The following is a 27,511-nucleotide window of genomic DNA, read 5'->3' on the forward strand; positions in this document are numbered from 1 at the left end:
GTGCAGGTGGCAGCAGCTCCGCAGGCGCTTCCAGCTCCAGCAGCACCGCGGGAGCGCGGCCCCGAGGCCGGGTTGGCAGCCTGCAAAATAAGTCGCTTTGCAGGCGCTAAGACCGTGCTATTAGAGCAAAGCTTCTTAAGGGCTCAGCAGGCAACTCGCTCGCCAGCCGGGGCCTTATCCGAACCGAGCGGTGCCAAGATGCCCTGGGAGCCGGGTATTGCTCTTCCCAAAGGATCCACGGTGCATTGGACACCGTGGGCATCGCTACAAGCGACAGCGCCCAGCAAGGGCCAGGGAAGAGCGCGGTCCCGCTCCCAGCGGAGCCGGGAACCCTCAGGCTCAGTGCGAAACAGCGGCAGGGCCGTCAACGCGGCGCTAAATTCCCCTACGGTAATTACCAAACGAGGCTGTTTCCCTGCCATCTGAGACGTGGTGACAAAACATTGCAAGTGCATTGAAATGGATGCAAGTAGATGGTGCCCCGTGGCTTAGGGTTTAATAAGCGGGGAAATGAGGTGGTTTCATAACCCTAAACTGCATCTTGCAAAAATGTGACGCTTCCCACCCGGCGATGCCACAGCCGGAGCAGGCGGCAGCGCCGGGCGCGAGCAGATCCGCAGCTCTCCCTGCGGGAGGGCCTTGGAGGTGGCTTGGAAGTGCGGCCACCACCACCTGCGAGCCGGGACACAGGGCAAAGGTGCTGCAAATGGTGCAGCCCAGCCCCGGGAGAGCTGCGTTTGCTCTGCTTTAAAAGCTCCAGGGAGGACATCGCTCCAGATGGGCGATGTGGCCCCGAATGCACGCCCGAATGGGGGCATCAGCCTGGCAGGGCTTGGCACCGGAGACCGCCTCGAGGAGCGGAGGAGCTGCTGATCCAAATATCCAACCGGGAGCACAACTATGGCACACGAGCCCGGTGCCTCCGAAGGGACCGGCCCCTTCCCTGCGCCCGCGATGCTGCAGACCACGTCCTGTCCCCGCATCCCGTGCGGAGCGCGGCCGCCGCGGGACTCGCAGCCTGGCACAGCAGGAGCCTCCCCGCTCCCGGCGCGGAGGTGCCCGTCCAAGCCGCCCCGGCCGTGCCGCTGCTGCGGCCCCGCTCGCACGGTAAGTCCTTCCTAAGCCATTCCCTAAGGGATTTAGGCGCAGGACAAGCCGCGGTGCCATCCCGCAGAGAGGATGGGGGCTCAGGACCAAGCAGAGCCGAAGCGGATTCCGAAGCGCAGCCTCGGGATGTGCAAGCCCGACGGCAGCGAAGCGGGAGCCCGGTGCGAGGCGGGTCGGTGCAGGGAGCAGAGCGTGAGAGAGGGACCCCCCCCGGCCCCAAAACCCGCCCGGGTCGGCGGTCCCGACCCGTTACGACAGGGACCGGCGGTAGCGGGACGGAGTTGACGTCAAGGGCCCTTCAGCGGGGATGATGGATGAGGCGGGAACGCGGCGCGTTCCGGGAGCGGCCTGGGAAGCGCTGCCCCCCACCCACCGGGGGGGGCTCCGGTGCTGCCGCCGGAGGGGGGGGGGGGGCCGCCGCCGCGTGCCCCCGGGACGGGGGGGGCTCCGGGTCCGCACGCGCCTCGCGGCGGCCCCGGTACCCGCGGGGACCGGGCGGTGCCGGGTCGCGGTCCCCTCTCCCCGCGCCCTCCCGGTGCTCCCGCCGCAGCCGGGATGCTCGGGCAGGTGCCGCCCCCGCTCCCCGCCGCGGGGCCCCGGCGTCCGGGCCCCCCCCCCGCCGCCCGCCCGCCCGCCCCGGGACTCACCGCAGCCGCCGCCGCCGCCGCCCGCGCCCGCTCCTCCCCCCGGGCCCGACGGGCTGCTGGGAGCGCGGGCGGCGGGAGCGGGGCGGGGGGGGGGGGCCGCGGACCGGCCCGGAGCGGCCGGGGGTCCCCGGGGGTCCCGGCGGCGCCGCCCGGCTCCGGCCGCCACCGGTTGCTGCCCGGAGGCGGCACCTGCCCCCGGGCCCCGCGAGCCGCCGGCTGCGCCCCGCGCCCGTCACCCGGAGCCCTGGGGCTGTCGCCTGCGTCCGTCAGTCACCTACACCCCGAGGGGCAACAGGCGGAGCCTGAGAACAGCCGGCGGCTCCGTGCAGCCGTCAGCAGGACCCTGAGAGCTGTACATCCATCAGCCAGGCTCCGAGAGGGACCAAGGGGACCCCGAGAGCTGCCGGTGGGACCCCGTCAACCGGAGCCTGAGAGCTCCGGGGGACCGTGCTCCGAATCAGCCAGACCCCCGGAGATGCCAGCGAGACCCCCGGTCCCATCGCTGGACCCGATTCCATCAGCTGGACCCCAGGAGCCGCAGCCACTCGCTGCACCTGAGGGACCCCGGAGCCACCAACCTCACCCCAAAGCCACCAACCTCACCCCAGAGCCACCAACCTCACCCCAGAGCCACCGCGTGGTCCCCGCTCGGGCCTCTCCGGGACGCGCGGAGCTCGCAGGGAACGCGGAAACCTCCCCGGGAACGAGACCCGGCGCCTTCCCGCGCTCCCGTGCCCCCCGTCCCCCTGAGCCAGCGACCGGGATGCGCCGACCCGCTCTCCCGCCAGCACCCCGGTGCATCCCGGCATCCCGGCCGCATCCAAGCACGGCCGTCCCGACGGAGCCAACAGGACGCTCCGTCCCCGCACTCCTCCCACGCGAGAAAGTTTCCACGCTCCCCTCTCCCGCCTCGACCTTGGAATCACCTTGGCGCTCCGAGCACAACACTAATTTTCCCCGGAGCGGTGGCTCTTTTTTTTTTTTTTTTTTTCCCCCTCCCGTGGCGGCGAATTCCTCCTGCGCCGCCGCTGCAGCCTGCGCGGCGGCTCCACGGGCGGCCACGTGCCGCGGGAACCCTCCTTCACCGCCTTTAACTCTGTCCAGCCCTAGGACAGTGCCCGGGCGCTCCCGGCGGGGCCGTGTCCCCTTTTCCACGCGGGATTTTTCCGTGGGATGCTGGAGCGCGCATGGGATGCGGCGGGAGGCTGGGGCTGCTGTGAACCGGTCACCCCTTGTGTGCAATTTCTCTGGAAAAGGGAGGGAAAAAGGCAGGTCCCACGGGGCAGGAGGAACAAGGACAAGCGGAAGGATTGAGTGCCAGGGCTGGAGCTGTCCCTTGGTCCTCCCCGAGTGCCGCCTGGCACCGTTTTGGGCAGAAAGCACCAGTTTTGGGGGTCTTCGCATCAGGGCTGGGACCTGGGGGTGATGCCGGGTTCCCCCTGTGGCTGCGGAGGGCAGGGGGCGGCCGGAGAGCCGGGATGGGCGCCGGGAAGCGGCCGGAGGAGCAGGAATAGCTGAAAGAACTAAATATGGAAAACTTGGATAAAACAGAGCCGGAGCGGGGAGATGCTTTCCTCACAGAATTCAAAGCGTATAAACAAACGCAGGGAGGGAGAGAGGTTGTCCAGAGGGGGCCTTTATGAGTAATATTTAGAAATACGAGCTGAAAATATCCCCGTAGAAAAGGCCGCTTTATCGAAGGGAACCTCCAGCGCCGAGTGGGAAAGTGTCAGTCTGGGCACGGGCGTTTTGGGGGGAAAAAGAGCGAAAATGAGCACCGTGGGCTCCTGGAAAGGGTCTCCCCTGGCGCCTTTGCCAGCTGCCGTGTTTTGCTCATAAAACACGAGGTTTCACGGCAATATTGGAAAACCGCGTGTTCCTGATGGGAACTTTGTGACCGCTCCGGAGCTGCCTCGGATGTTTCCCCCCCAGCAGGATGGACCAAAGCCTCGGATGTAGCCGGGGGGTCCCGTGCCGGGTCTTCCTCTCCGTTAATTCCTTAAGGAGCTCAGCCCTCCGGATCCTCTCCGCCTGCTCCTGGAGGGCTTGGCTCTGTGCAGCGAGAAGGGGATGTTTAATGGGATTATTCCCATTAAAGTAAGAGGATTCGCTGGGCTCCCGGGCAAATACACCTGTGTATTGCATAGGGAAAGCCTGGCGCTGGCTGTGTGGAAAGCAGCCTTGTCCCGGTGTCCCCATACGGATTCCGGGAGAGGACTGGGCCCTGGAAAGGGCTATGGGTGAGGGTGGTTTGCCGAAGGATGGAGAGGACGGAAAAGAAGAAGCTCCAGGCAAAAACAGTGGCGTTTGGGAAGGCTCTTCCAAAACAACCTGCAGAGCCTTCCTGCTCCAGGAAGAGGAAAGCGCTTCCCTGGAAAGCGACTTTCCCAACGGGAGCTGGGCTGAATGGCCAGGCACGGAGCCACACAAGGGTGGCAGACCGCAAAGCCCGAGGGGCCTTGAACGACTTCTGGGGCAGCAGCAGGACGTGATTCAGCGCCTTTTTGTTATTATTATTTGTAATACATCAGGAATCGGCACTTGTTTTGGGAGATTATTGCCCCAAGGCGCCAGCTCCGTCGGGATCGCAGCGGCTCAGCTATAACAGGAGGTGCTGGGAACAGCAGAGGGAAAGGGCCGGGGGAACCTGCTGTGGGATGCGGTTTTCCCGAGTGTCGGACAAATCCGGCCCTTGCGCGCAGGGAGGCTCCCGCGGCCCTGCGGGAGGGAACGTCGGCCGGTGCGAATGCAACAAACCACAGAGAAATCCATACAAGCGCCAATAAAGCAGAGTTGGGGGAAAAAATGGATTCTTTTTTCCCTTGTTTTTCTTGGCTCCTCCGCATTCCGAGCCAGCTGGCACAGAGACCTCGGCGCTGAGCTCCGATCCTTGTGGGAGCCGAGCGGCTCCGCACAGCCCGGCTGCTGCTGCTGGAGCAGGTGGGGAGGGAAGCAGCATCCGGGCTCCGCAACGGAGCGGAGCAATCCCGGGATAACCGGGATGCAGGAGCGGGGGCTCCACGGAAGCAGCCAGGCGCTCCCCCGCGGCGCTAATTGACTTATAAATGAGTCATTTTGGAGCAGGGCTGCATGGCACCGCGTAGCGCCGCTCTGCTTGGCAGCCGCAGGCCGGCCCGGAGAGAATTAAAGAAAAAAAAAAGAATTAAAAAAATAACTGTGGCACGAGTTTTATTTCTCTTGGCTACTGTGCCTCGCAAGTGCACCGAGATTGTGAAATTGCAGGAATTTCAACAAAACTGCACAAATTCGCTGCACGATGTCTCCCATGTCGGGGCCAGCACATGGGGTCCGGGCAGGAATTCCCAGCTCGGGAATTGTGCGTGTGGAACATGTTTGTGGTGCTCGTGAGGGCTCCTTCTCCTTGCTCCTTAGGACGGATCGTGCTGATCCCGAGGATGGATCCTCAGGATGATCATGCCAATCCCGAGGATGAATCCTCAGGATGACTGTGCCGATCCCAAGGATGGATCCTGAGGATGGATCCTTAGGATGGATCATGCCGATTGCCACCCAACAGCTCCGTTTTGGGAAAGCGCGCAGTGGGCCGGGAAGCACCGCAGAGGATCGGGAAAGGCATCTTGGCTTTCCCACACCCACGAAGAGCTCGGGAGAGGCAAATCCCCTCCTGGCTCAGGCGGGATGCAGCCAACGCGGGCACCGGGGGCGACAGCGGGGCGGGACGCGCGCTGCGGAGCCGCTTTCCCACGGGAAAACGCCGGAGCGGGAGCGCGCGGAGCGGCGGGGCCGACCCCGGCGGCCTCCGCCCGGCCCCGCTCCCGCCGCCGCCTCAGCGCCCCTCCACGGCGGCGCCCTTCCCGCCCCGCGCGCAAGTCTCGCGAGACCCGCGGCGGGTCACGCGCGCGCGGAGCCGCGTTCCAGGGGAAAGGGGCGGGGCGCCGCCGCCGCCGCCTCACGGAGCCGCCGCCATCTTGTTTCTCGGCCGCCGGGCGCTCGCTCCGCTCCAGTCGCCCCCCGCCCCCGCCCGCCCCCCTCCCTTCCCGCCTCCCCTCAGCCGGGCCGGAGGCAGCGCGGGCGCCGAGCGGAGGCGGCGGCGGGCGCGGCGCCGGCTGCCCCGGTGAGTGCGCGGCGCGGCGGGCGCGGGGGGGAGGCGGCGGCGGCCCGTGAGGGGGCGCGAGGCGGGGGCGGCCCGAGGGCTCCCCCCCCCCACCACCGGCCGCGCGCCCATTGGCAGCGCCGCGCGCGCTCATTGGCCGGCGCTGCGGGGGCGGGCGAGCCGCGCCGCGCGCTCATTGGCTGCCGGGGTGCGGACCGCGGAGAGGACAGGGAAGCGGCCGTTTCTCCGCGCGGAGCGGCGGCGGCGGGGGAGGGGCGCGCCGGGGCTCCCCGCGGTGGGGGGAGTCACCGGGCGGCCCCGCGGGCAGCACCGGCCATGGGAACCGTCCCGGGCTTGGAACCTTCCCCCCTAGGTAGTGGGTGCAGAGCCTGGCCCCGTAACAACCCCGGGAGAGCTCGGTGCTGCCTGCCGGTGCCCCCGTGCTAACCGGCCCGTGACGCGGAGGGGCCTCTCTGGGATGCGAGTGACACTTACGCTCAGGAGCAAAAGGGGCCGAGCCGAAGTGAGGCCCTGGTGGTACTGGGGGTGTTCTGAGGGTGAATACCCCCGGAATTGGTCAACCGTGTGTGAAACTCAAATGTTTGAGTGCGGAGAGGTGAAAATCTTTGCATGTAAATCCCTCCTCCGGAGGGCTTCCTTTTTCCCAGTTGTTCCAGTCTGACAACAAAAAGGATGCCCCTCGGTAACGGGGGTCCTGTCACATGTTAAATGTCACATGTGGTGGGGATGGGAGCTCGATCCTTGGAGCTGTCGGGTTTCTTTGGGATCCATCCCTGCACAGGCTGTGTCCGTAACCGCGTGCACAGGCTCGGGAGCGAGCGGGTATGGTAGGAGCCCCGTGTCGGGCTCGTTCGTGGAGGCTGCGCTGCAGTGTGCAGCATGGGCACCCAGGGCTCTCCGCAGCCTTCGGGTTGCTCGCAGGAAACCCTAATCCTGCAGGAACCCGACGCGTTACCTCCGAGGCTCCCGTCTTGCTGCGTGTTCTGCACGCGCTCGCAGAGCAATACTTGGTACCCAGCTCAGTTGCACGCGGTTACGATGGACGTCTCCCCTGACTTTGCTTGCTCTCAAGCACCCTCTGCAAGTGTGTGGTTAATTTTGGCCTCCTCTGCTCCAGCCTCCAGAAAACAGACCTATTAGCTCGTCAAACATAACTTGGCAATCTCAAAGCTCTTTTCTTAGGCTGAATTGGGTTAAAATTTTGGATGGCAGATCTGTGTTTGTCTTCAGCCGAAATATATTCCAGTTACTAGTCTAAAACTTACCAGTGCCCAACTTGTCTCCTTTAAGCACAGGTCCTAAACAGTAATAACCCGTGGTAGCTTCCCGTCTGGCGTAACGTGTTCCCTCGTCACTGCTTTGGTTTTCCGTGTCGCCGCTCCGCGGAGCTGCTCGCTTGAGGCCTCCTGGAGCCTTTGTCCCGCTCTGATCACAGCGGAGATTCGCGCGGGATGCGGAGTTCGTGGTCAAACAAGCGAAAAGCGGCTCTTTGAAATCCCAGCGTGGCACAACAGGAGTTGTTTGCTCAGCGCGAGCACGGAGGAACAGGCACAATCCAGCTGGATCCCGGTGCTGTCCTGGGTTGCTTGGGTGACCTTGAACCGGTATTTAATCCTGTGCTGCCAACCTGTTCCCTCTTACTATTTTGTGCTTTATAAAGATAAGAAGTGCCACAAGATGCAAAGACAGATTATACTGTGTTAACAGCATGTACTTCTTCCGTCTTTCCAGGAGCTTTGTGCTTAGCGCTTTCCAGTGGGATTTCCACAACTTCTTAGTTTAGCCTAGCAGCTCTGCATGATCTCAGAACAGGTAAAGCAATTACAATACCCCTACTGCAGGGGTTCCCAATCTTAATTTGCTTTATCACTCTCATGGAGAATTCCTAAACTATTTGAAACGAGTATTTTTTGAGAGCAGACCTGTGGCTGTGCTGGGTCAGATCAGCACGTGGGAGAGGGGCCTCCAGATCGTCCCCTCTCGCGGGGGACAGGGTCGCACCGTGGCAAGTGAGACTGCGTCTTGGCGCGCGCTAGGGCTCGGGCACGCAGGCAGCATTCCTGTTCCTTCGCAGGGAAGCGCGCCGGGCCCTTTTCCTTTTGTTTTGCATACCGCTCCGCAGTACCGTGCATACCTCCAATAGTGGGCATACCACAGACCACAGCCTGCAGGCCCCGCTGTTATCTGTGGAATGGCACAGGAAGAGAACAAAGACCTGCTAAGTATTATTTTTTTAGGGCATGTCACATTTTTACCAATTATATATAATAAATCACTGGAAAGATCTATTTTTGAATTAATCTGCTGTTGCTATCTGCTGCAAGTTATTTTAACACTGGTAAAGCATTCACCTTGCTTCATATTATTATTTCTTTTTCCCCTGCTGTGCTTTATTTAATCCTCTAAGCATCATTTCCAAGCTGTAAATAGTACTGAGGAATGCAGGTTGAAATCCGTTCGGGTGTTGTTGATGAGTTTGTGAGAGCCATGATAGTGCGACGTCCGCGTGGGCCCAACGCTCTGCGCTCCCTAAACGCACCCACAAACGTTCAGCGTCTCCAGGATCCGCTGAGGCGTTTTCGGGAGTGCTGCCGGCTTCCCGGTGGGTTTGCGAGGGCGTTTTGGGACGAAAGGGCTGTTTTTGCCCCCACGCGGGGTTGAAGCGGTGAAGCTGTGCGGGAGAGGCGGAGGGCTGTTCCATACACCCTGCGAGGAGGTGCTGAGCACGGACGGGTTGTTGGTGTGACTGACACGCAGTGTCACCGTGTCGCACTGCCGAGAGGCCCCGGGACGGGACAGCACGAGGAAACGGGGGGATTTACGTGCCCCGGAGCGGGCGCCCTCGCGCCCCTGGTGCGCATGCGCGCCGGCCCCGGGTGCGCGTGCCCGCGCGCGGCCCCGCACGTGCCGCCGCGCGCGCGCTCCCGGGTGACCCCCGGGTGACGCGACGCGTCGGAGTGACAGCCCGGGCAGCCAATGGGAAGCCGCAACGCGCTGTTTGAATGGGAGTCGGGCAGCCAATAGGAGCGCGCGGGGAGGGGGGCCCGGCCGCGGCCGCTGCCGGGCGGGCCGCGCTGCGACCCCGCGGCCGCCTCTCAAGGTAACTTCGCAACAGGAAGTGGACGACGAGGTTGCGCCGGCGGCGCTGGCCAATGGGCGCGCGGGGCCGCGGCGCCTCCGGCGGCGCGCGGCCAATGAGCGGCGAGCGGGCCGCACTGGGCGTGGGCAGCAGGGTAGGCTGAGAGGCGGCCGTTAAAGGGGCCGGCGCTGCCCGGTGCGGTGGGGACGCGGTGTCCCGACGCGCAGGGGTCAGCTCAAAGACAAAGGCGATGGCGGCGCGCGGCGGCGGCGCCGGCTCGGTGAGGCGATGGCGCCGGGCGGGAAGGGAAACGCGGGGGCGGCGGCGCGGGCCCCGGTGGCGGCGGGGAAGGCGGGGGGCGCTCCCGGTGGCCGCTTGTGTGCGGCGGGGGCGGCCCCGGGGGCGCCGACGTGGCCCCCTCCGTGTCCCTCCCGATCCATCTACGGGCAGCGCGGCCGGGGGCGGCACGGGCCTTGCCGTTATTCCCCCTCTTCCCCCCCGCTCCGTTAACCGGGGCCCGGGCGCAAAATGGCAGCGCGGCCTCCGCGGGCTCCCGCCGCCCCTGGCGGCCCCCAGCGGAGCCCGGCGGCCCCCTGGGCAGTGGCGGCCACAAGCGGCCCTTTGTTTTGCCGCCGCCCGGCGCTGAAGGTCACCGGAGCGGTGACAGGCGGCGAGCGCGGCCCGGCCCGGCGGCTCCCGCTTGGCCGGGCCCGGCGGGCGCCGGAGCCGCGGGAGCGCCCCGGCCGCGCGGGCCCGTCCTCCCGGCGCGGGTGACCTTGAAGCGCCGCTGCCCCGCGCGGGGCAGCCAAGGACAAAGTTTGTTCGCGGCACTTTGAACCGGGCAGGAAAGAGGGGAAAGAGGGAGGGGAAAAAGAGGCAAAGCTGGAAAACGAAGCCGGTGCCGGGGGCCGGGAGGGCAGGAGGGACGCGCGGAGGTGGAAGGGAAAGTTGGCTGGCGCCGAGGAGTCGGCGCGCGATGCTGCGCGTCGGGGCGAGCCGTGTCACGGAGCTCCAGCCCTCTCCATCCTCCTCTTATCTTCCTTTTTCCCCTCCAATTGTTAATTATTGACCTCAAAAGGGCTGCTTGGGATACGAGAGGCGATCGGGTTGTGCAAGGCGTTTTTGAGGAATGAAGAAGGGGGCCCTTGCTCGCCCCTCGGCGCCTTAAGGGAATCCGCACGTGGATGTTTCCCGCTAACAAAGGACCGTGGTGAAGGATTAAACCTGCACCCGAGGGGTCTGTGAGCTGTTACGGCCCTCACACGTTATTTTGGCAATATTCGTTGAAACCGAGGCTGGTGAGTAATGCCACCTTTTCTCAGGCAGAGCTTCCTCAGTTTCCTGTGGCTTCTGGTTGGTCCCATCAGCTTCAAATCTGCGAAGGAGGCAGCAGGAGGAACTTGTCCCCCAGAGCCGTCTGTTGATGCTGGGGGGCTGCTAAAGTCTGCTAGCGAAACAGCAGTAACTTCAGGAGCAGCTCGGGAGCCGTGGACTTTGCTGCCGACATGAAGGTCACTGTCAGCATCTCGGAGCACGAGCGAGATCTTACCTAGTAGAGACAAATTTTCCATGCAGTCAGGATGAATTTGGCCTCTCTGGGCTTCTGAAGTGCAGCAAAAAGCAGGGAAATGTGCAGCTACTTTCAGATTAAAATAAATTCTGCAGGAGTGTTTGTTGAACCCAGTATTTGTTGTATTTCATTTCTGAAGATTGCAAGAGGTTATAGCTGTGCAAGAGCAGCTCCTTCTTGACCTTTCTAGGCCAAGAGTGGCAGGAAAAACATAAAACTTTTAGTAGAGCTGTGACAAAGTGAGGAGCAGCTCCCTGGTGCCCATAGGCCCCTTGGCTTTCCTAGTAGTTTCACGTGCTAGAATTGCAGGCTTAGGAAACCCCCTTATTTCTGTTTGAGGGGCTGCTGTGTGTGGATTTTTTGATATTTCCTTAGCTGACAGTGCACGTAATGGAGGTTTAAAGGACAAGTTTATTGTGAGAAATTGCTGTCCCTGCGTTGAAAGCTCTAGTGACTATGGGGGGAAGATGTCTCTGTGCTCCATATAATGGTGGTGGATGCCTGTGAGAGGTCACCTTTCAAGCTGCAGTTCATCTATACATATATATATATATACACACATATAATATTAATCAGGCTGGGATCTTGCATTTATATAACGTAACATGACATCTGCATTTTTAATAGTGTGGTCACATGAAGCAGTTTCTTAATTTCAGAACTTAGCTGCCTGTCCCTGTAGGAAATGAATTAAATTTGTATAGTGGCTAACTTAAACTGCCTTTAATTATTATAATGTTTTAATTTAAAAAAATAGTTTGTACTTCAGAGACAAAAACACAGGTACTGATTGCAAGATCAACCTCCAGGATACCTGCCAATTCCAGGAAGTTTTTTAGTTTTGTTCTCTAAAACTCAGACTTTCTGCATCCCGAGCTCTCTTGCTTGGGGCATTTTCTTCAGTTGTCTGTTCAGAACCTGCTTTTCTCTTTAGTCGCTTCCTGATAAATCCGTGTCGCTCTCGTGTCTTTTCCGTTCGCTGAAGGTGACCTGGAGGCGCCTGGATTTGCATGTTTATAGTAAAGGATCATGAAAAGCGCAAATGGAGGGAGGCCTGACGGGACCGTCCTGTCTGCATGTTGAGCAGTGTAGAATTTGCTGATCTTAAGGGACAGAACCGATTGATTATAGGTTGGTACAGCTTTTCCTTTGCCCTAAATGTGTCACAAGTTCTCGTGAATAACTCCTGTTTGCCATCATACTTTTCTAAGTAGTTTTTGCTGCTGTTTTGGTGTGGTTCAAAATGCTTTTCTCTCTTTTTCTTTGCCTTTCCCACTCTAGCAGACTGGTGGCTGAGCCTAAAAATGCAGAGACACACGGCACAGACCACGGTAGCACCGAAATTAAAGCAGAGCTTTTTCCTAAATGTGCTGCAGCATCTGGACATTGGAGCGGTGTCCTGTGAGCCTGGCCTGCTCCAGGGGGTTAATAGCAGTCACCCCAATCAGTTTGTTAAGCTGAATGACTTACCTGGCTTTCCAAAGACTAAGAAAACAGGAGAACGTCTAGAGGCCTCTCTCTATCCAGAAAACTCTTTAATTTCATGCAGAATTATCTATAAATAATTCAAAGCGTATAGAGATTAATGTTGAAGAATTCCTCACCTGTACAGGTGTCTCTTGCCCAGGAGATCAGAACTTCTGCCCAGCAGCTGAAACAGAAGAAGAAATGGGCAGCTGAAACCGAACCCTGAAGGCAGAGCCCTGCGCACGGGAGGCAGCTTCACTTGAGCTTTCGTGAGCTGCTGGGGACAGCAGAGGCCAAAGGGGCCTCCTAAACGAGGGCTTTGGTATTAATAGGTACCGAGCAGAGAGCGCAGAAGCCCAACACTGCTGCCGGATTTTGAATATTTCAAGTATTTTCTGAAAAAACAGAGCCCATGACTTTAACACTGATTCTTCCTCCTAAATAGTGCTGGTGGGTGCTGGAAATATTTTTGGTCATGTTTTAACTTTTGGGCTTTCAATCCGTCAAGGCCATTTGTTCTGTGGCTGCTTGATGCCACTGCAGCTGTGACAGCTTCAGTCCTCCGTGGTGCAAGTCCCAGGAAGATGCAGAGAACCAGGTGCCGCCCTCATGGTTTTGCCCATTTTTTAATCTTTTTCATTAAACTATAAACAAATAACTATTGAAGACCGAGGCAGCGTAATTTTGGTAAGGTTAGCTAGATACTGCTCTTTTTTGGTTATCCCTATTAAGGGCACAATTAAAGGGAAGCAAATAAAATGTGTACCAGGACCGGGGAATATTTTACAAGATCTGTAGATTATAATTTTTTCTAAGCTTTATGAAGCTGCAATACAGAGCATCACTTTAATGGTAGGATTCCTGAGATCAAACACGAAGCACACAACGTGTGGTTTTGTTTTCATTATCTCCCAACTACTCTACGATGTGAAGTAGAGTCGACTGACTTGAGCGCTCCTTAAGTAAAGAGCTTTTCCATTTCTCCTGGATGTTTAATTTAGGAGCCAGAGAGCCTGCAGGATTTGTCTTAGATACTTGGCATCATTTGCCTGGAATTCTTTTTCTTCATCTCTTTCTTATTTTGTATGCTGGCCTGCCCAAATTGTACTGCAAAGGGAGCTGTTTCATGATGGTGGAGCCGGGGCTGGTGTGCGGGTTTCATGGCACTTGTCAACCTGCAGCACACCTAGGGTGGCATCTTACATAATTTCCACATTACATAATCGTGCAAGCAAGGCCTCAGTATTAAGGTGCAAGAAACCATTGATATCAGCAACAATTAAGTATTTTTTTCATTCTCCCACCCCCAAAAAGTCAACGAGAATAATTCTTGCCTGTGCTTCTGGCACCTTTGTGTTTCCAACTGTGCTGTGAACCTACACCGCTTCCGCTCCGCCTAGAGAACGTTTAAAGAAACATGTTACTGGATGCGGATTAAGTGACATATATTCTCGTGGTGAAACGAGTTCTTGGTTGCGAGATTGTTCCTCCTGATTCCGGCAGGCTCAGGTGTCCGCGCGGAGCCCGTTCCGCGGCGGGCAGGTGGCTCTGGCCATTTCACTTGTAAATGGAGGAACGGGCTCCGCCGCCGGAGCGATCCGTTCACACCAAGTATCACAGGACGCCCAAACTAGTTTTTGTTCTAATTAGTCATTTTTTCAGCTCTACAGATCTATTTTTAAGTCTTCAGACACCCAGATTTTTCTTCTAGGTGCTGTGTCATCTTTTAAATTGTTTGCTATTAAATATGATCTATTTAACAACATATGTGTAGTACACAGTCACTGTATTGTTTTTCCTGTCACTTGCTAATAATCATCTTTTTTGTGAGGTCTGTGGGATAGCAGATCTTATAGAACTGAGAGCATCTCGAGCAGAGGCATTTTTGGGGTGGTTCTGAGTATTTTCCAGCCACAGGTGGGAATTCCGTATGTCAGCAATGGTAGAATCTGCTGGCAGGGAGGAGAATGGTGTTTTTGCAATGGCTCTGTTCAAAAATATTTGTGTATTACCCTTATTTCTGACTATCATGGAAGGATATCGAGGCGGAGCATTTTGTGTAAGGTGGAATTTTTGGGATGAGGGATCTGGGTTTTATTTGTGGTTATGCTGTGGCTTCTGTTTTCAACAGCAGCCTCTTGAGCCTGCAGGTTTGGGGCATCCCAAATGAGATGGCCTCATATGATCACATCCCATGGCACTAAAGAAGGAGCCTCGGATCTGCCTATAAAAGCCCCTGGTTATGTCTGCACTGTTTTCTGCTCCTGTAAATTCAAGCTCTTTAGTCTTTGTCAACTGCCAGGACTTTGCGAGTTTGATGTCTGTAAAGGGGGTTGCCCTCCAGCGAGCAGAAGGGCTCTAATTGCAAAGTGTTGATGTTCTGTTCTTGCCATGCACTCATCTATTCTGCGAACACCTCAAGGCACTTCAGAAATAGGCTTCAGCTTTTACCCTCCGGTTTCTTTTTCACCTGCAAAACAGGAGCATCCCAGCTCTGCCTGAACGTCCTCGTTTCTTCCCGCGTCTCCTCTCCGCGTGGCCTGCAGAGAAGCTCTGGGGTTCTTTGGCTCTCGCTCCCTGCTGACGCCCGCGTCTTTCCGTGTCCCTTGCAGTGCTCAGGATGTCCACGGACGGTGGCTTCGGCACGGCCGGGAACAGCGATGCCCAGCAAAGCCTCCAGTCCTTCTGGCCGCGCGTCATGGAGGAGATTCGCAATCTCACCGTGGTAAGCGTCGCTCTGCAGAACGGAGAGTAAAGAAATTGCAGTAATTGCTGCTGTCTGGTAGTAAAATGACTCTTGATTTGGACATATTCTTGCTTCCTGTGGGATTAAGTAGACTTAATGATTTATACCCTGCAAGATGGCTTTACAATCTGATGAATACTCATACAGTGAGGTTTTTTTCTGCTACAACTGCTAAAATTTGAAATACAAGTTAACTATAATTGATTCATAGTGTAATGAGATGCAGTAGATCAAGATTCTTTATGAAGATCATCTTTAAGATTCCTTTGTTTTGTTTTACATTTCCCCACATTTGTTTCTCTCTGCAGAAAGACTTCAGAGTTCAAGAACTGCCCCTGGCTCGGATTAAGAAGATCATGAAACTAGATGAAGATGTGAAGGTGCATTCATGTGTCTTCTTAGGTAGAAGATGTGGGCTTGATACCAGTATTCAAGCTGAAGCCTTGATATTAAAAAAAAAAAAAAAGAAAAAAAGAAAACAAGAAAATGGTGCTTCATTCACCATGTGATGGATAAAGCATGACTAATGAAAGTTTACTAACAAATCAATGATCTCCTTGCTTTTAAATGGGAAGATTCTGCCTCAGACTCGGCTCCTAAGAGGGGAGGGAACAGTTTGCACTTTCTTTTGTTTTTTTTCCTCCATGTGACACCATGCTTCTGTTGGGCCAATCTTTAACATGGAAATGAGATCCCAAAGAAGGTGTGTGTTGCTTTTCTATACAAGGGAGCTATTCTTAACCAATATTCTTAACACCACCTTTAAATCAAGGCTGGTAACTCTTCAGACTGCCAAACCCACAGACAGATCTTCGGAGATGGAAATTCCCCAAACTTTACCGCTAAACAATGCGACCATTCAGATTTGAATAGTGCTATCAGGTTACTTCGACTGCAGGTGAAAGTGTCCCTGCTCCTTCAGAATGCTAAGGTAAATTTAAACATTGCATACGTGTAATTGCAGATGATTAGTGCTGAAGCCCCTGTGCTGTTCGCCAAGGCAGCTCAGATCTTCATAACGGAGCTGACGTTGCGAGCGTGGATCCACACTGAAGACAACAAGCGCCGGACTCTGCAGGTAACAGAGCTCTTCCTCCCTAGTCCTCAGCTGCCTCCTGAGCTGTTTCCAACTCTGTTCCCATAATACGGGCTGTGTTTTGTGGACAGTAACTTTAGTACCTGTGTTTATCACTACAAACCTGTGCGCAAGACACAGTGCCCGCTGTAACTGCAGCTTAAAGGCTTTTTTTTTAACAAACAACTAACCAAAACAAACAGAAAAACCTCTGCAGCTGTCAGCTATTGTGACCCACTTTAATGACTCTGGATAGCTTTAGCTATTGAACTGCTAGCTTATTTGTTCTTCAGTAGCAATTCTAACATAGACATGAAGCTATTAGTTTGTACTGATGGGCTTACAGAGAGGAAAAAATAAAAACAAACCCCCCAAATCCTCGAAGATGTTAAGGTTTCTTAAGCGATGCTAAGTTTTCTTCAGTGGATTGAGAAAGTTCCTCAAGGATAGTCAGTTTTGGGGTGGTTCAAGAGTAAATTGTAACACTTGACAGTGTCTCTTGTTGCATGAAAACATTTCGTAATTATTTTTAGGCTTAAATGTTTACCTGAGCTACTCAAAACTATAATTGCCATTAGTTTAGGACCTCATTCAGAGGTGAGACACTGATTATTTATTTATTTTAAGACCAGGTGTAGATCTCTTGAGCCCTGATACAGAGATTGCTGTATCAGCAAGGAGACGTGTCTGACTTCAGTCTAAATCTGTCCTGTTGAATGCGTGTCTAGCCACTCCACTTGCACTAAATTGAGTTAATGCAACTTGCTTAACCCAGATTTGAATGTAGTTACTAGGGGAAGGATGTATTTGATATATGTATCACGAGCAAAAGGCTTCATAAGCAGCAAATGCTGACTCAGTCATGTTCTGCTAGCAGTTTTCAAGCTCTGATGAATCCTTTATTTTGGAATCAAACTTAAATCTTGATCCTAATATGTAAGACCTTGAATTGACTCAGGTTTTACTTCTGACCGCCTTTCTTTCCACGGCAGCTGCCATCCTAGAGCAGCTGCTCTCCGCAGCGACAGTGCAGCTGGAGAAATGCAGCCTCTGCTTATCGAGGAGCGGGGCAGAAAATTTACAGTGCAGAGGCCTGAGTTATGGAACTGTATTCCAGAGGAAATTGGATTGAACCCAATCCTGAGCACTGAGAATGAAATATGAGCTGCATCTGTTCAATAAAGGAGTTTTTTTTTTTTTTTTTTTTTTTGGTGAAGATACTGTCTTATAAAGTATGCTGCCTGCAGAACAAAAGAAATGCCTCTTCCTTGTGCTTGCTGTGTGATCATTGTTTGGCACTTAAATGCCAAGACAATATAAGGTTTAAAAATGCCAACTAGCCTGAAACGTTGAGGATTGATCACCCTCTAAATTTTACCCATTCATTAGGCAGCGTAGGCCTCTGTCTCAAGTCATGTTCACATCTATGCTTTATAAATTTATCCTCAGCTAATGAAAATGAGACTTTTAATAGCTTCTTGAATTAGCTCTACTTTTTTAGGTTGGCTTTGCAAGAATTTAAAAATGATAGAATAGCTTTCCTCTTTGTTAGAAATTCAGCCTTTAAGTCTTCAGGTTATTTCAGATCTTGAACAAATACAATTAACTGATGACTTACTGCACGCGAGCTCTTTATTCAGGTTTTTAATGACCTAATGCTAATCTTCAGATTTCTTTTTCAGTTAAGGTATGAAAATTATAAATACCTGTAGGACAACATTTATCTTGCCAGTTCCTCATACTGCTCATTGACTTTTGCACATCCTTATTCTGATGCACATTTGAGCAGTTTGCTAAGTATATGTTTTAATCTATATACTTTTTTGTTAACCATTTTTCCTTCCATGAAGCTCATTCTTGACATATCTTGGCATTCTGTTGCCCTGAATAAGATTCCATCCTGTGTTCCCTCCTCGCTGCTTTCTTGTCCTCAGATTTGTAGGCTCAGCATATGTTGCAGCTAATACTTGATGATTATAATAGCCCAGGTTTGATAAGCACTTTTTTTGCTGAGCAACTTGGAGTTCCCAGCATGAGCTGGTGGTGCTGTTACTGAGACAGAAGTTCTGTCTACCTGGATTTGCCATTTGGGATCCCGAGAAGAGGCTCTCAAATGGATTAATTAAAAACCTCTCACTGTATGTATCCAGGGGCGAGATGAAATTTTGAAGCTGAAGAATGGTTTTCTGCTTTTGTTGTTATAGCGCAATGACATCGCCATGGCAATTACAAAGTTTGATCAATTTGACTTTCTCATTGATATCGTTCCAAGAGATGAACTGAAGCCTCCAAAGCGCCAGGTGAGACAGAAAGACAGTTACTCTCTTGTCTGTCCTTTCCTTCATGTGACTTCGTGCTCTGATTGATAAAGAATTGATAAAGCAGTGCGGAATCTCAGATTTAAAGATGAGGTTTGGGCCTCTCTTTGCATGCCGGTTTGCAGTATTTTTCAGGTCCTTTAATATTTATAATGAAAAACAGAATTTGTAGTAATGGAGTGGAGATTTATAGAAGCCTAAATTGGAGATTTATTTAAGTGACAAGGCATTACTAAATAGTTCAGATAAATATTGCTAAAATTACATATTTAACTTTTTAAAATGTGCTGAATCTACATCCTTGGACTGGTAAATGAAGAAGCAGGAGGATTTGCTTAAAACTACCACCTTCCACATCCTTTGGGGCAGTCGTTGCTACTGTAAACATCCTTGACTGGAAGCTGTAAGGTACTGGAAGAAGCTTTCAGTCGGATGTTTACAGCGGCAGGCTGCTGCGGTCATCTGAGCACGAGATCTTCTTTAAAACCCAACAGGTTTGTGTTTTACAAAGCGCCAGTTTCCCTCTGTGTTTGGGAGCCTGCCAAGAAATGAAATGAGTTGGGGATGAAGCCCAGTCTTGTTGCTTGAATGCACAAAGAAAGAGATCCAGCTTTCTGGTAGATAAATTTATGCTCTTCACTTAAAGTCTGTTCTTTTCTTGCTGCTAATAGTTTACCAGTTCAGTGGTCAAGCTGTTTATCTCTCTTCTTTACACGTTGCCTGATGAAGTGGCTGGTTTACCATCCGTACACATTCTTCTAGGTAACAGCTGGCTAATAAGAAGAAAAGAACCTTGCTTTCATGGTGCGCTGGGCTGTGTTCCCGTTCTAGACCTGGAATTTGCAGGTGGTTGTGTTACTGTCCTGGCCAAAGAGCAAGTGCAAATTTCATCCTTTCTATTGGTGTCCCGAGTTGTGTGATCTCACATTCCTCTTTCCAGAGACAGCGTGAGTTGCAGGTGGAGGTGGAAGATGCACACGGTTGTCACCGCGTGTGCCGGGGTCCTCCCCACCCCTGCAGCCGCCTGTCACTAACCCTAGTCCTGTTGCAAGGTGTTGGTGCGGTTGTGCGAGCGCCTGTTCTCAGCGAGCTGCACAGCATTCCCCCACCGAGCTGTCCGCTTCGTCCCTGTGGGAGGTGATTTATCCAAAAATCATTAGTGCAGTATTGCATAAAAAGACAAAAGCAGCAGCCTCACAGCAGCTGGCTGGTCTTCGTTATGTTTAACGGGGGGAAAGGGATTCCACCTTTCACTTTATTCGACTTAATAAGCAGAAACTACTTGGTTGCAGCTTGAAGTGAAACAGGTGAGTGTTGACACTGCAAATTCGGAGTTCTTTTCTGTTTTTTTAAGGTGCCTCACTCCTAAATAGCATAGTAGTGCTATTTTTATAATTACTCTATGCTGGGGAGCACAAACAACTCCCAGCTTCCTTGCTGGAGCTGTTGAATCCACGGTGAAAGGGAAACTCATCTTTTGCAATCAAATTGATATGTGAAGTAGTAGTGTGTTAAGTGCACGTGAGTTGCTGTGTTAACTTGTCTTGATGATGCCTCACACCAGAGCTTTCTATGAAGGATTTAACAGCACAAAGAGCAGGGGAATCTGGTCCCCACAGTCATCCCTGGGGGTGAAATGGTCTTTAGCAAACTGTGTGTCACACTGGTCTTCCCACTGTCTGGGAACACTGTTGAATCACTAGGAATGGTAGGAATGACAGGAGAGGTTTGATGGAGAATTAACTACTTCCCAATGAGAAAGGTTAGGGCTTTTTAGTGGAAAATATTCCTTTGATTCAAGAGCTTGGGAAAAAAAGGCTTGCCTATAGGCTGACAGCCTGCCCTTTTTGGCCTGGGATACAGCCTGTATTTTATCTCTACCACAGAAAAGACTGTTTGACAAGTTAGTGTTGGTTACAGGGGAGGGCTGGGAATAAAACCATGACTGTTATGTTGCTCTGGTAACTAAAGCTCAGCTTGAAAATAAAAGACCACAAATGGTGGGATATAACCTAGTTTAAGCAAATTCAGGTTTAAAGACAATTTTGCCCGTAGCACATGCAACTTTAACCTGGAATAGATATTTATAGAAGTGCTCAGTCGCCTTAATTTTTTTAGGATTCAGCTGGGAATTGAGGATTGCAGTGCTCTCGAAATAACACATCTAAGGTTTTACAGAAACCACTGCAGCTCTTTGCCATGCAGTTTTATGATTAACTGGCGGTGTGTGTCCCGTTGTGGATATATTTTAAATTTGTTATTCATCCCTCCCCGAAGGTCGTATAAGGAATAATCAGTCGGTTTAACCCGTGTGGAAGGGCTGCTCGTGTTGGGTTGCAGTGGTTTGCAGTACTGCTGGATGCTGCTAATGCTGTTTGCCCTGAGAGGCAGGCTCAGAAGTCGCTTCCTGGCTGCAGCAAGCAGTGAACAATTTAACCTTTTGGGGGGTAATTTTTGGTAGCTTTTTGAAGAACCTTCCATTAATAAATCTTTTTTTGAATTGCTCTCACTCCAGGTGCCTAGTAGTTCAAGGAAAGGGCTCTTTTATTCAACCCCAATGCCCTACTTAGATAATACTGTTTAATTTGAGCTCTTCTTTAGCTGTCCAGTGGGATATAGTGAAGGTTACCCACGAGCAGGGCTCATTTGGTGCAAGGGAGTCACACCAAGGTTGTAGCTGGGGATCCACCATGCTGTAGCGCGTGTAAACATCCTACACTCTCAGCTGTGCACTCGAGGTGGCTGGGAGAGGATTGTTTACGCCTTCTGCCATGGAGTGAACATCTGCTGAACTACAACCTCAGCAGGGTGCAAGGGAGCCGAAGAATTTAGATTTTGAGTTACTTTACACTTAATCCCCAAATTCTGCTCTTCCAGAAAAGCTGGTTTGGGGTAGGGGTTTTGGGTGCTGATTCCCTCCCTCCTTTTGCCCCTTTTCCCCGTGCCGCAGGAGGAGGTGCGCCAGGCCGTGACGCCCGCCGAGCCCGTGCAGTATTACTTCACTCTGGCTCAGCAGCCCGCTGCAGTGCAGGTCCAGGGCCAGCAGCAGGGCCAACAGACCACCACGTCCACGACCACCATCCAACCAGGGCAGATCATCATCGCGCAGCCCCAGCAGGGCCAGGTGAGTCGCGTGCGGGGGCTTCACAGTTCAGGGGAGCCTGCAGAACCCTCCGGTTGCCTCTGATATACTGCAGGATCCTGCTCTCCTTGCTGAGAGCAGAATATCTCACAGAAATGTGTTTTCTGGTCATGTCCTTTGCAGTAGAGGGAGGTGGTCGAGACGCCAAATTACACTGGTGCACAAGGCAGGATAGAAAGAGCCTTTTTGCTTTCTGTGTTATTGATTATGTTTTATGGAAGTACAGCACGTTGTTATTCTGCAACAAATGATGACAGCCACACAACAGATCGTTTTTTCCAACTAAATGGGAAGCCATACTAAATTTGGGGTTGTATTTGGATGCTTGTCAATCACATGACTCTATTATTTTTGTATTTATTTATTTTTAATTCCCTGAAGTTAGAGAGTCAATTTATTTGCAAAACCATGAACAGGTACTGTAAGAGACGCAGTACAGACATTCACACAGAAATAGGGCCTCTGTTGTTCTTCTCACAACCCTTGATTTTTCCTTGTCTTGTGGTGTTAGTAAGGCTAACCCGGCATCTTTTCCAGTTGAACACTCTTTTGGCAGGAAACCTGTTCCAATTACCAGGCCACTGCGATTTTCAGAGTTCTGGAATCTGAGTTGGAGTCCCTTTTGACATGCATTTTCTTGAATATATTTGGCAAGTGTCTGAGCCTCTCTTTGGCACAGTTAGCACTCTGTAAAAGCAGAAAGCAGCACTTTCCTCCCGCTTGGCAATGTTCTAAGGATAATTATACAGGAGGTGGCCAGGTGTTCAGATACCTTGATAATGAGGGCCACACGTGCCCTGGCTTCCCTTGGTGGTGGTTTAAGCCTCAGGAAGCTGATGGGGGTTTAGGAAGCGCTCTGTGCTTCCCTCCCCTGTGTCCTGCGGCTGTGTCACCCGTGCTCAAGCCTTGCTTGGTCTCTGTCCCTCCCCTTTGCCCTCAGAGCACTCCGGTGACGATGCAGGTCGGGGAGGGCCAGCAGGTGCAGATCGTGCAGGCGCAGCCGCAGGGACAAACGCAGCAGGCCCAGAGCGGCACGGGCCAGACCATGCAAGTGATGCAGCAGATCATCACCAACACGGGAGAAATCCAGCAGATCCCGGTAAGGCTTCCCGGGGGGAGCGTGTCGTGTGAGGGAAAACTGTCCACGGGGGTTTTGGCATGAGACCATATCTGTATACTCGTAATTGTAAGAAATTTGACTTGAGTGGTGTGTCTTCTGCCTTGAAGAGAGGAAAACTAACCAGATGTGACAGGAAGAGGGTAATAAATCGAAGCCATCTAGTGCAGATCTATTCCCTGCCCCCAAGGCTCCCCCTTAATGAAATAGTTAAGATTAGGAAGCAATAAATAAAATATTTCCTGGGTAAGTCTTAGTCCTTTGCTCCAACAAAGTTTCAGGAACGTGTAGTTGACATCTGTTACCTCTACTTGGTTCTGCCTCTGCCATCTGAAGTCATGTCCTGTCAGAGTGAGTGGGAAAGGTGCCATCTGTGAGTTTTTAATAAACACTTATATTGTCAAAATATTTCTACAGAATACTTTGGAAATAGTTAAAGCTTTGGGCTTTGCAGAACCAGAAAATACCCCCTTTTTCACATCAGTAGAGACCTACTGGCCTAGAGAAGGTGATTTTGAGCACTCAACATCAGTAGTAAATTTCTGGCACGTGTCCTAGGTAAACATGTGGGTCAAACAAATGTCACTTTTGTTGTGATTAGAAGCTACATAGGAAAAAAAGGTGGGTCTTTTTCTTCCCATCTGGAAAATTTCACACCTCTTAAAGAAAAAAAACCTGTCCAGTTGTGTGTGCTTAACAAGAAGAGCCAAAGGTCAGACCAAGTGACCAAGGCAAGCGTTTCACTTTGCCTTTGATTTCTGTTATGATGAAGCTTATCCACAGCTGTGGCAAAAACTGTGAACTTTTACCCAGGTCTTGCTTGTCAAGATTTGCCAAGCTTCCAGCTTGTCCCTTCTGTATGTCTGGCAAATGTTTTTGCTTTGACATAGCATCTTGAAAATAGTTTAGACTGTGAGTGTTGCCAGATTTTTCGACTTGACTTCCCACTCCTTTTCATCTCTTGAGTCTTCAGCTGATTCCTACTGCTTGGCTTAGAGCTTTGGTCAGAAAGGAAGTGGATTCACCAATTCTTTACTAAATTTGTTTTACTAAATGTAACTCCTTTTCCCCTCCTCTCTTCTACACTGTCCACTGCTTTTCTTTTGCATTCTTCTTTTTCTTATGGAAGTCTCTCTTGGATACTCATCCTTAAAAAAAACATTCTGGAAGGAAATCTCCAGTCCTTGCCCCAAGTATTGTACAAAAGTGAATGCAGCAGCATCCTCCTTTGCTGCAGTGATGAGAGAACAGTTTGGAGCTTGTTTCCCAGTTGTCTCCACTGAACGCTCTAATTCCCTGCAAGAAAGGCAGGGAGATCTGCTAGGAGAAACAGTTCTTTGAACAGCAGCGGAGAGAAGTGCCACAGCGTTCTGCGGAATCGCCCCTTCTCCACGTAGGTGATTGTGCATCCTAGGAATATAAGCCTGGAGGTTTATTAATTAGTGTCTGCTTTTGGCCAGGCATGTGCTTTTACCCTCCTTCTGCCTGGGAACACTTAAAAACAAGTAGCTGTGACTGATTCGCAGGGGTGCTCAGCGCTCTGAGGTTTGCAAGGCCATACTGTGGAGTAACTTAAGTATTTTGCTGGCAGTGTTTTAGTGAAATATTCCAAATTCTCACTTCCATATCCAGCAAAGAGGAATCCCCTTCATCTCACAGCATGTTGAAGAACCAGAGTTACTGCTGGGGAAAATCGTTCTTGCTCGCTTCCAGCAAGTGGAGTGGAACAGAACACAGGAACCAAGAGTTCCCTCTGAGGGGTTTTTGGTGCTCTAACTTAGAAATCTCCAGCACTGAACAGCAGCACTTGGTCTCCTGAGTGCTGTTAGTCCATTCTACTCTTCCTGCTTTGCTTTTATTATTTTTTATTATCTTGATGGTGTAGCTAGTGTGGTCTTCTGATGATTTCTTTTTTGCTCTCTGGTATTTGCCAGGGTTCAGCTAAGAATCTTTCACAACACAAACATGAAAGTTTGGAACACTCTTGACAAAACTGGCAGTACCTACAGCACTGGTTGAACATCCAGAGAACCTCATTGCTGCTCCCTGCTAGGTTCCACGCACCCCTGATCCTCTGCTCACTTTTTATTGCAATTTACTGTGTCTGGTCTTGGGCAACAGATTGCCTGTTGGAAGGTGACTTTTACTAATATTTCTTCTTTCCTAAGCTTGGAGTAAAACGGGAGGGAAATGTGTATATCAGGTAAATGCTGATCATTCGTTTGCCCACGTTGAATTTCATCCGTATCCGAGCTCGACCTTGCTGGACGGGTCCTTTCGGGGTTTGCTCTCATGCTGGAAGAACGCCTTGAATGGCCTTCACCCATGCAGTTAGGGTAGTTAAAGCCTGAGCAGGACGCCTTCCGTGCAGAGAACATGCTCTGCAGGCAGACCTCAATGCAGAAACAGATTCTTTATTGAAATGTTTATGCCTGTGTGGAGTTTATTTGCTCTTGGAATAATATTGGAGCTTTTAGACACAGCTGGTGAAGTCAGCAGCGCTTGTCTCAATGCCAAGAGCATAATTTCTGTTCTGGGCACTTCCAACCTTCGTCAGTGTGGAGAGTTTTCAAGTATTTTATATGCAACCTTCCCCCCGTCTTAACTTAAAACAAATTTTTGTACGTAACTAGCTTCAGGTTTGTGAATGCAAATGTTTGAAAGCTAAAAAACACAAAGGAAAAAGGGAATAGTAATGTTAATGACACGGTGACCTTTTTATTGCTGTATTGTGTATTAATAGAACCAGCTGTTTATATCACAGAAAATGCAATTTGAGAGTTGAAGTTATCCTGATGACACCATCCTCAAATCCCTAAGTATTTAGCCTGTGAGGTTATAGTAAATAAAGATTTGCATTTAAATGTAAAACACGAAACATTTGACACAAAGTGCTAGATTTCCACTCAAAGCTTCTACTGTCTTGTAATATCACTGGGTTTTGTCATCTCTGCTGTCTTTTTTATTTTTTCCTGTATTTTCTTTATTATTTTTGATGGAATATAATAGGAGTGTCGTCATGTGCAGTTAGCTCTTACGAGAGTTTTCTTTATATGAAATGATGCATCAAAGAAATAATTCAGCTCTCATAACGAAAAAGAAAAATAAATGTTCCTTAAGCTCTCTAAACATTAGCAATTAATATGCTTTAGCTACTAACTGACCATTCCCATTTTGGAAAAAGAAATAATGTGCTTCTTCAGGGTTTTCCTTCAAGAATCCACCGGAGGTCTGTGGGCTTCCTTCTTGCTTTGGCAGGGTGATAGTTCCTCATCTCAACTGGTAATCAAATGAAGCTTCCCAGTGTCATCTATTACTCTGGTTTCTGTTGTGGAAACAAGAAGGCAAGTTTGTGTGTGTTCAGGTTACACAGTTATCTGTTTAATTTTCTTTCCCTGCCCCCTCCGCTTGTCTCCAGGTTCAGTTGAATGCTGGCCAGCTGCAGTATATCCGCTTAGCCCAACCCGTGTCAGGCACCCAGGTAGTCCAGGGGCAGATCCAGACGCTTGCAACCAATGCACAGCAGGTATGCACTATAATAGCAAGGCTGACATTAACTATTAAAGTGTTGTTCCCTAGCCTGAAACTGCGAATTCCAGACGTATTTGCCAACTCTTGGAGTAGGATTCCTCTCTTCCCGTTACCTTCATGAGAATAATAAAAACAAGGAGCGTAGTGGAAGCCTCCTGTACATATACTGAAAGGTGCATGCATGTGTGTGTGTCGCTGTATAAAGCTCATGCTGCTTCTTAGCTGGTTGCAGCCAAACCTTCGGTTCTTCAGCCTTCTCTTCACTTTTGCTCCTCCTGGCTGGGTGAGGGAAGAGCCCCGGGGGCTCTGAGGAGAAGCTGCTGCACGGTGAAACATCGGGACCGGTGCTGCTGTCACCACGTTGTTCCCTGCTCTTGCCAAGACCGGTCACTGAGGGATTCTTCCTTCTCGGAGGATAGGAAGGCTGCTGCTTCTCTGCCATCCTGGAGGCCACGTTCTCCTTACAAAAGTCGGCGAGGAGACGCTCGTGTTTGGTTTGGAGTGTCTGAATCCCATGCTCTTTGTTCCTGACCTGCAGTCGGCACCAGCGTGACCGCGGGCAGGCAGCGCAAGCCTTATCTCACCGTGCAGGGGTGCAGGAGGTGCAGGAGTCTGAAAGCTCTTGAGAGGCAGCAGCAGAATGTTGTTAATGGGGTTCTGCCCCTCTCCAAAACGCTGTCGCTGATTATCCTTCTCTTTCTCTTGCAGATAACACAAACAGAAGTCCAGCAGGGGCAGCAGCAGTTCAGCCAGTTCACAGATGGACAGGTAAAAACTTGGCCTTCACGGACACCACATCCCTTTGAAGTCAAAAGCTAGAAAGACCCCTAAGCTCTGCATGTTCCAGCAAATTGGCTGCTCCTGGTAAAACACTATTCCTGCTACCAAAGCCTAAGTGGAAGAGCAGGGTAAACAGATGTTGCACCAGTCTGATTCAGGTGGTTTCTTCTTCTGCTGCACTTGCTCCAAATTAATCTGGTCTCATGCAGCCTGGTTGCGTTTTAATCCTAACCAGTTCAGGAATCGAGGGCTTAACTCTCAACTGTTGTGTAAATAGTCTGAGCTCAGTCTAGGCATCAGAAATTCACCGAATTATTTTAATTTAGCACCAGATGTTTAGGGGCAATTTGTGATATGGTTGGGGGCAGATATTCCTTGGACCTTAGAGGTGCTGTTAGAGCCACACTGACCTTGTCGGTGAAGGCCCGGCAGCGCTTTGGGGTGAGCTGAGACCTGACGGCCGTTTCCTCTCCCTGCTTCTGTCCCTGCCAGCAGCTCTATCAGATCCAGCAAGTGACCATGCCTGCAGGCCAGGACATCACCCAGCCCATGTTCATCCAGTCCACCAACCAGACCTCCGACGGCCAAGCCACGCAAGTGACGGGGGACTGAGCGGCGTCGCCGCAGCCCGTGGCCACCCCTCGACGTCGGCCACGGCCCCGTGGCTCGAAATCGCCCGTCTCTGCGTGTCCGTCCTCGATACGAAGCCTATAGTAGGCTGTGCCCCCTGGCACCCTGCGCCTTCCTCTGTGGGTATGAGAGTATCCAGCAGGAACTGACAAGGATGCAATATTGTTATTTTTTTCTTTTAGAAATCAATATTTCAGCGTATTCAG

The 27,511-nt window shown here is 52.0% G+C and overlaps 1 protein-coding gene across 3 annotated transcripts; it reads left to right on the forward strand.

Moving 5' to 3' along the window:
- The first annotated feature begins 5,829 nt into the window (after window positions 1–5,829).
- On the forward strand, window positions 5,830–27,289 carry NFYC (nuclear transcription factor Y subunit gamma). 3 transcript variants are annotated; one of them, XM_088531071.1, is made up of 10 exons: window positions 5,830–5,850; window positions 14,579–14,691; window positions 15,021–15,092; window positions 15,677–15,790; window positions 17,992–18,087; window positions 21,056–21,229; window positions 22,188–22,346; window positions 25,783–25,890; window positions 26,604–26,663; window positions 27,168–27,289. In XM_088531071.1, the coding sequence occupies exons 2-10, from the start codon at window positions 14,587–14,589 to the stop codon at window positions 27,285–27,287; spliced, it is 1,008 nt and encodes a 335-aa protein (XP_088387197.1). In that variant the 5' UTR covers window positions 5,830–5,850; window positions 14,579–14,586; the 3' UTR covers window positions 27,288–27,289. The 3 variants fall into 3 exon arrangements, with proteins under 3 accessions (XP_088387197.1, XP_088387196.1, XP_088387198.1); XM_088531070.1 differs by lacking the exon at window positions 5,830–5,850 and adding an exon at window positions 8,854–8,950; XM_088531072.1 differs by lacking the exons at window positions 5,830–5,850; window positions 25,783–25,890.
- Window positions 27,290–27,511: the final 222 nt, after the last annotated feature.

Source organism: Tinamus guttatus, unplaced genomic scaffold (assembly GCF_059628265.1).
Source record: "Tinamus guttatus ecotype Peru unplaced genomic scaffold, ASM5962826v1 Tinamus_guttatus_pri_ptg000397l, whole genome shotgun sequence".
Lineage (NCBI taxonomy): Eukaryota > Metazoa > Chordata > Aves > Tinamiformes > Tinamidae > Tinamus > Tinamus guttatus.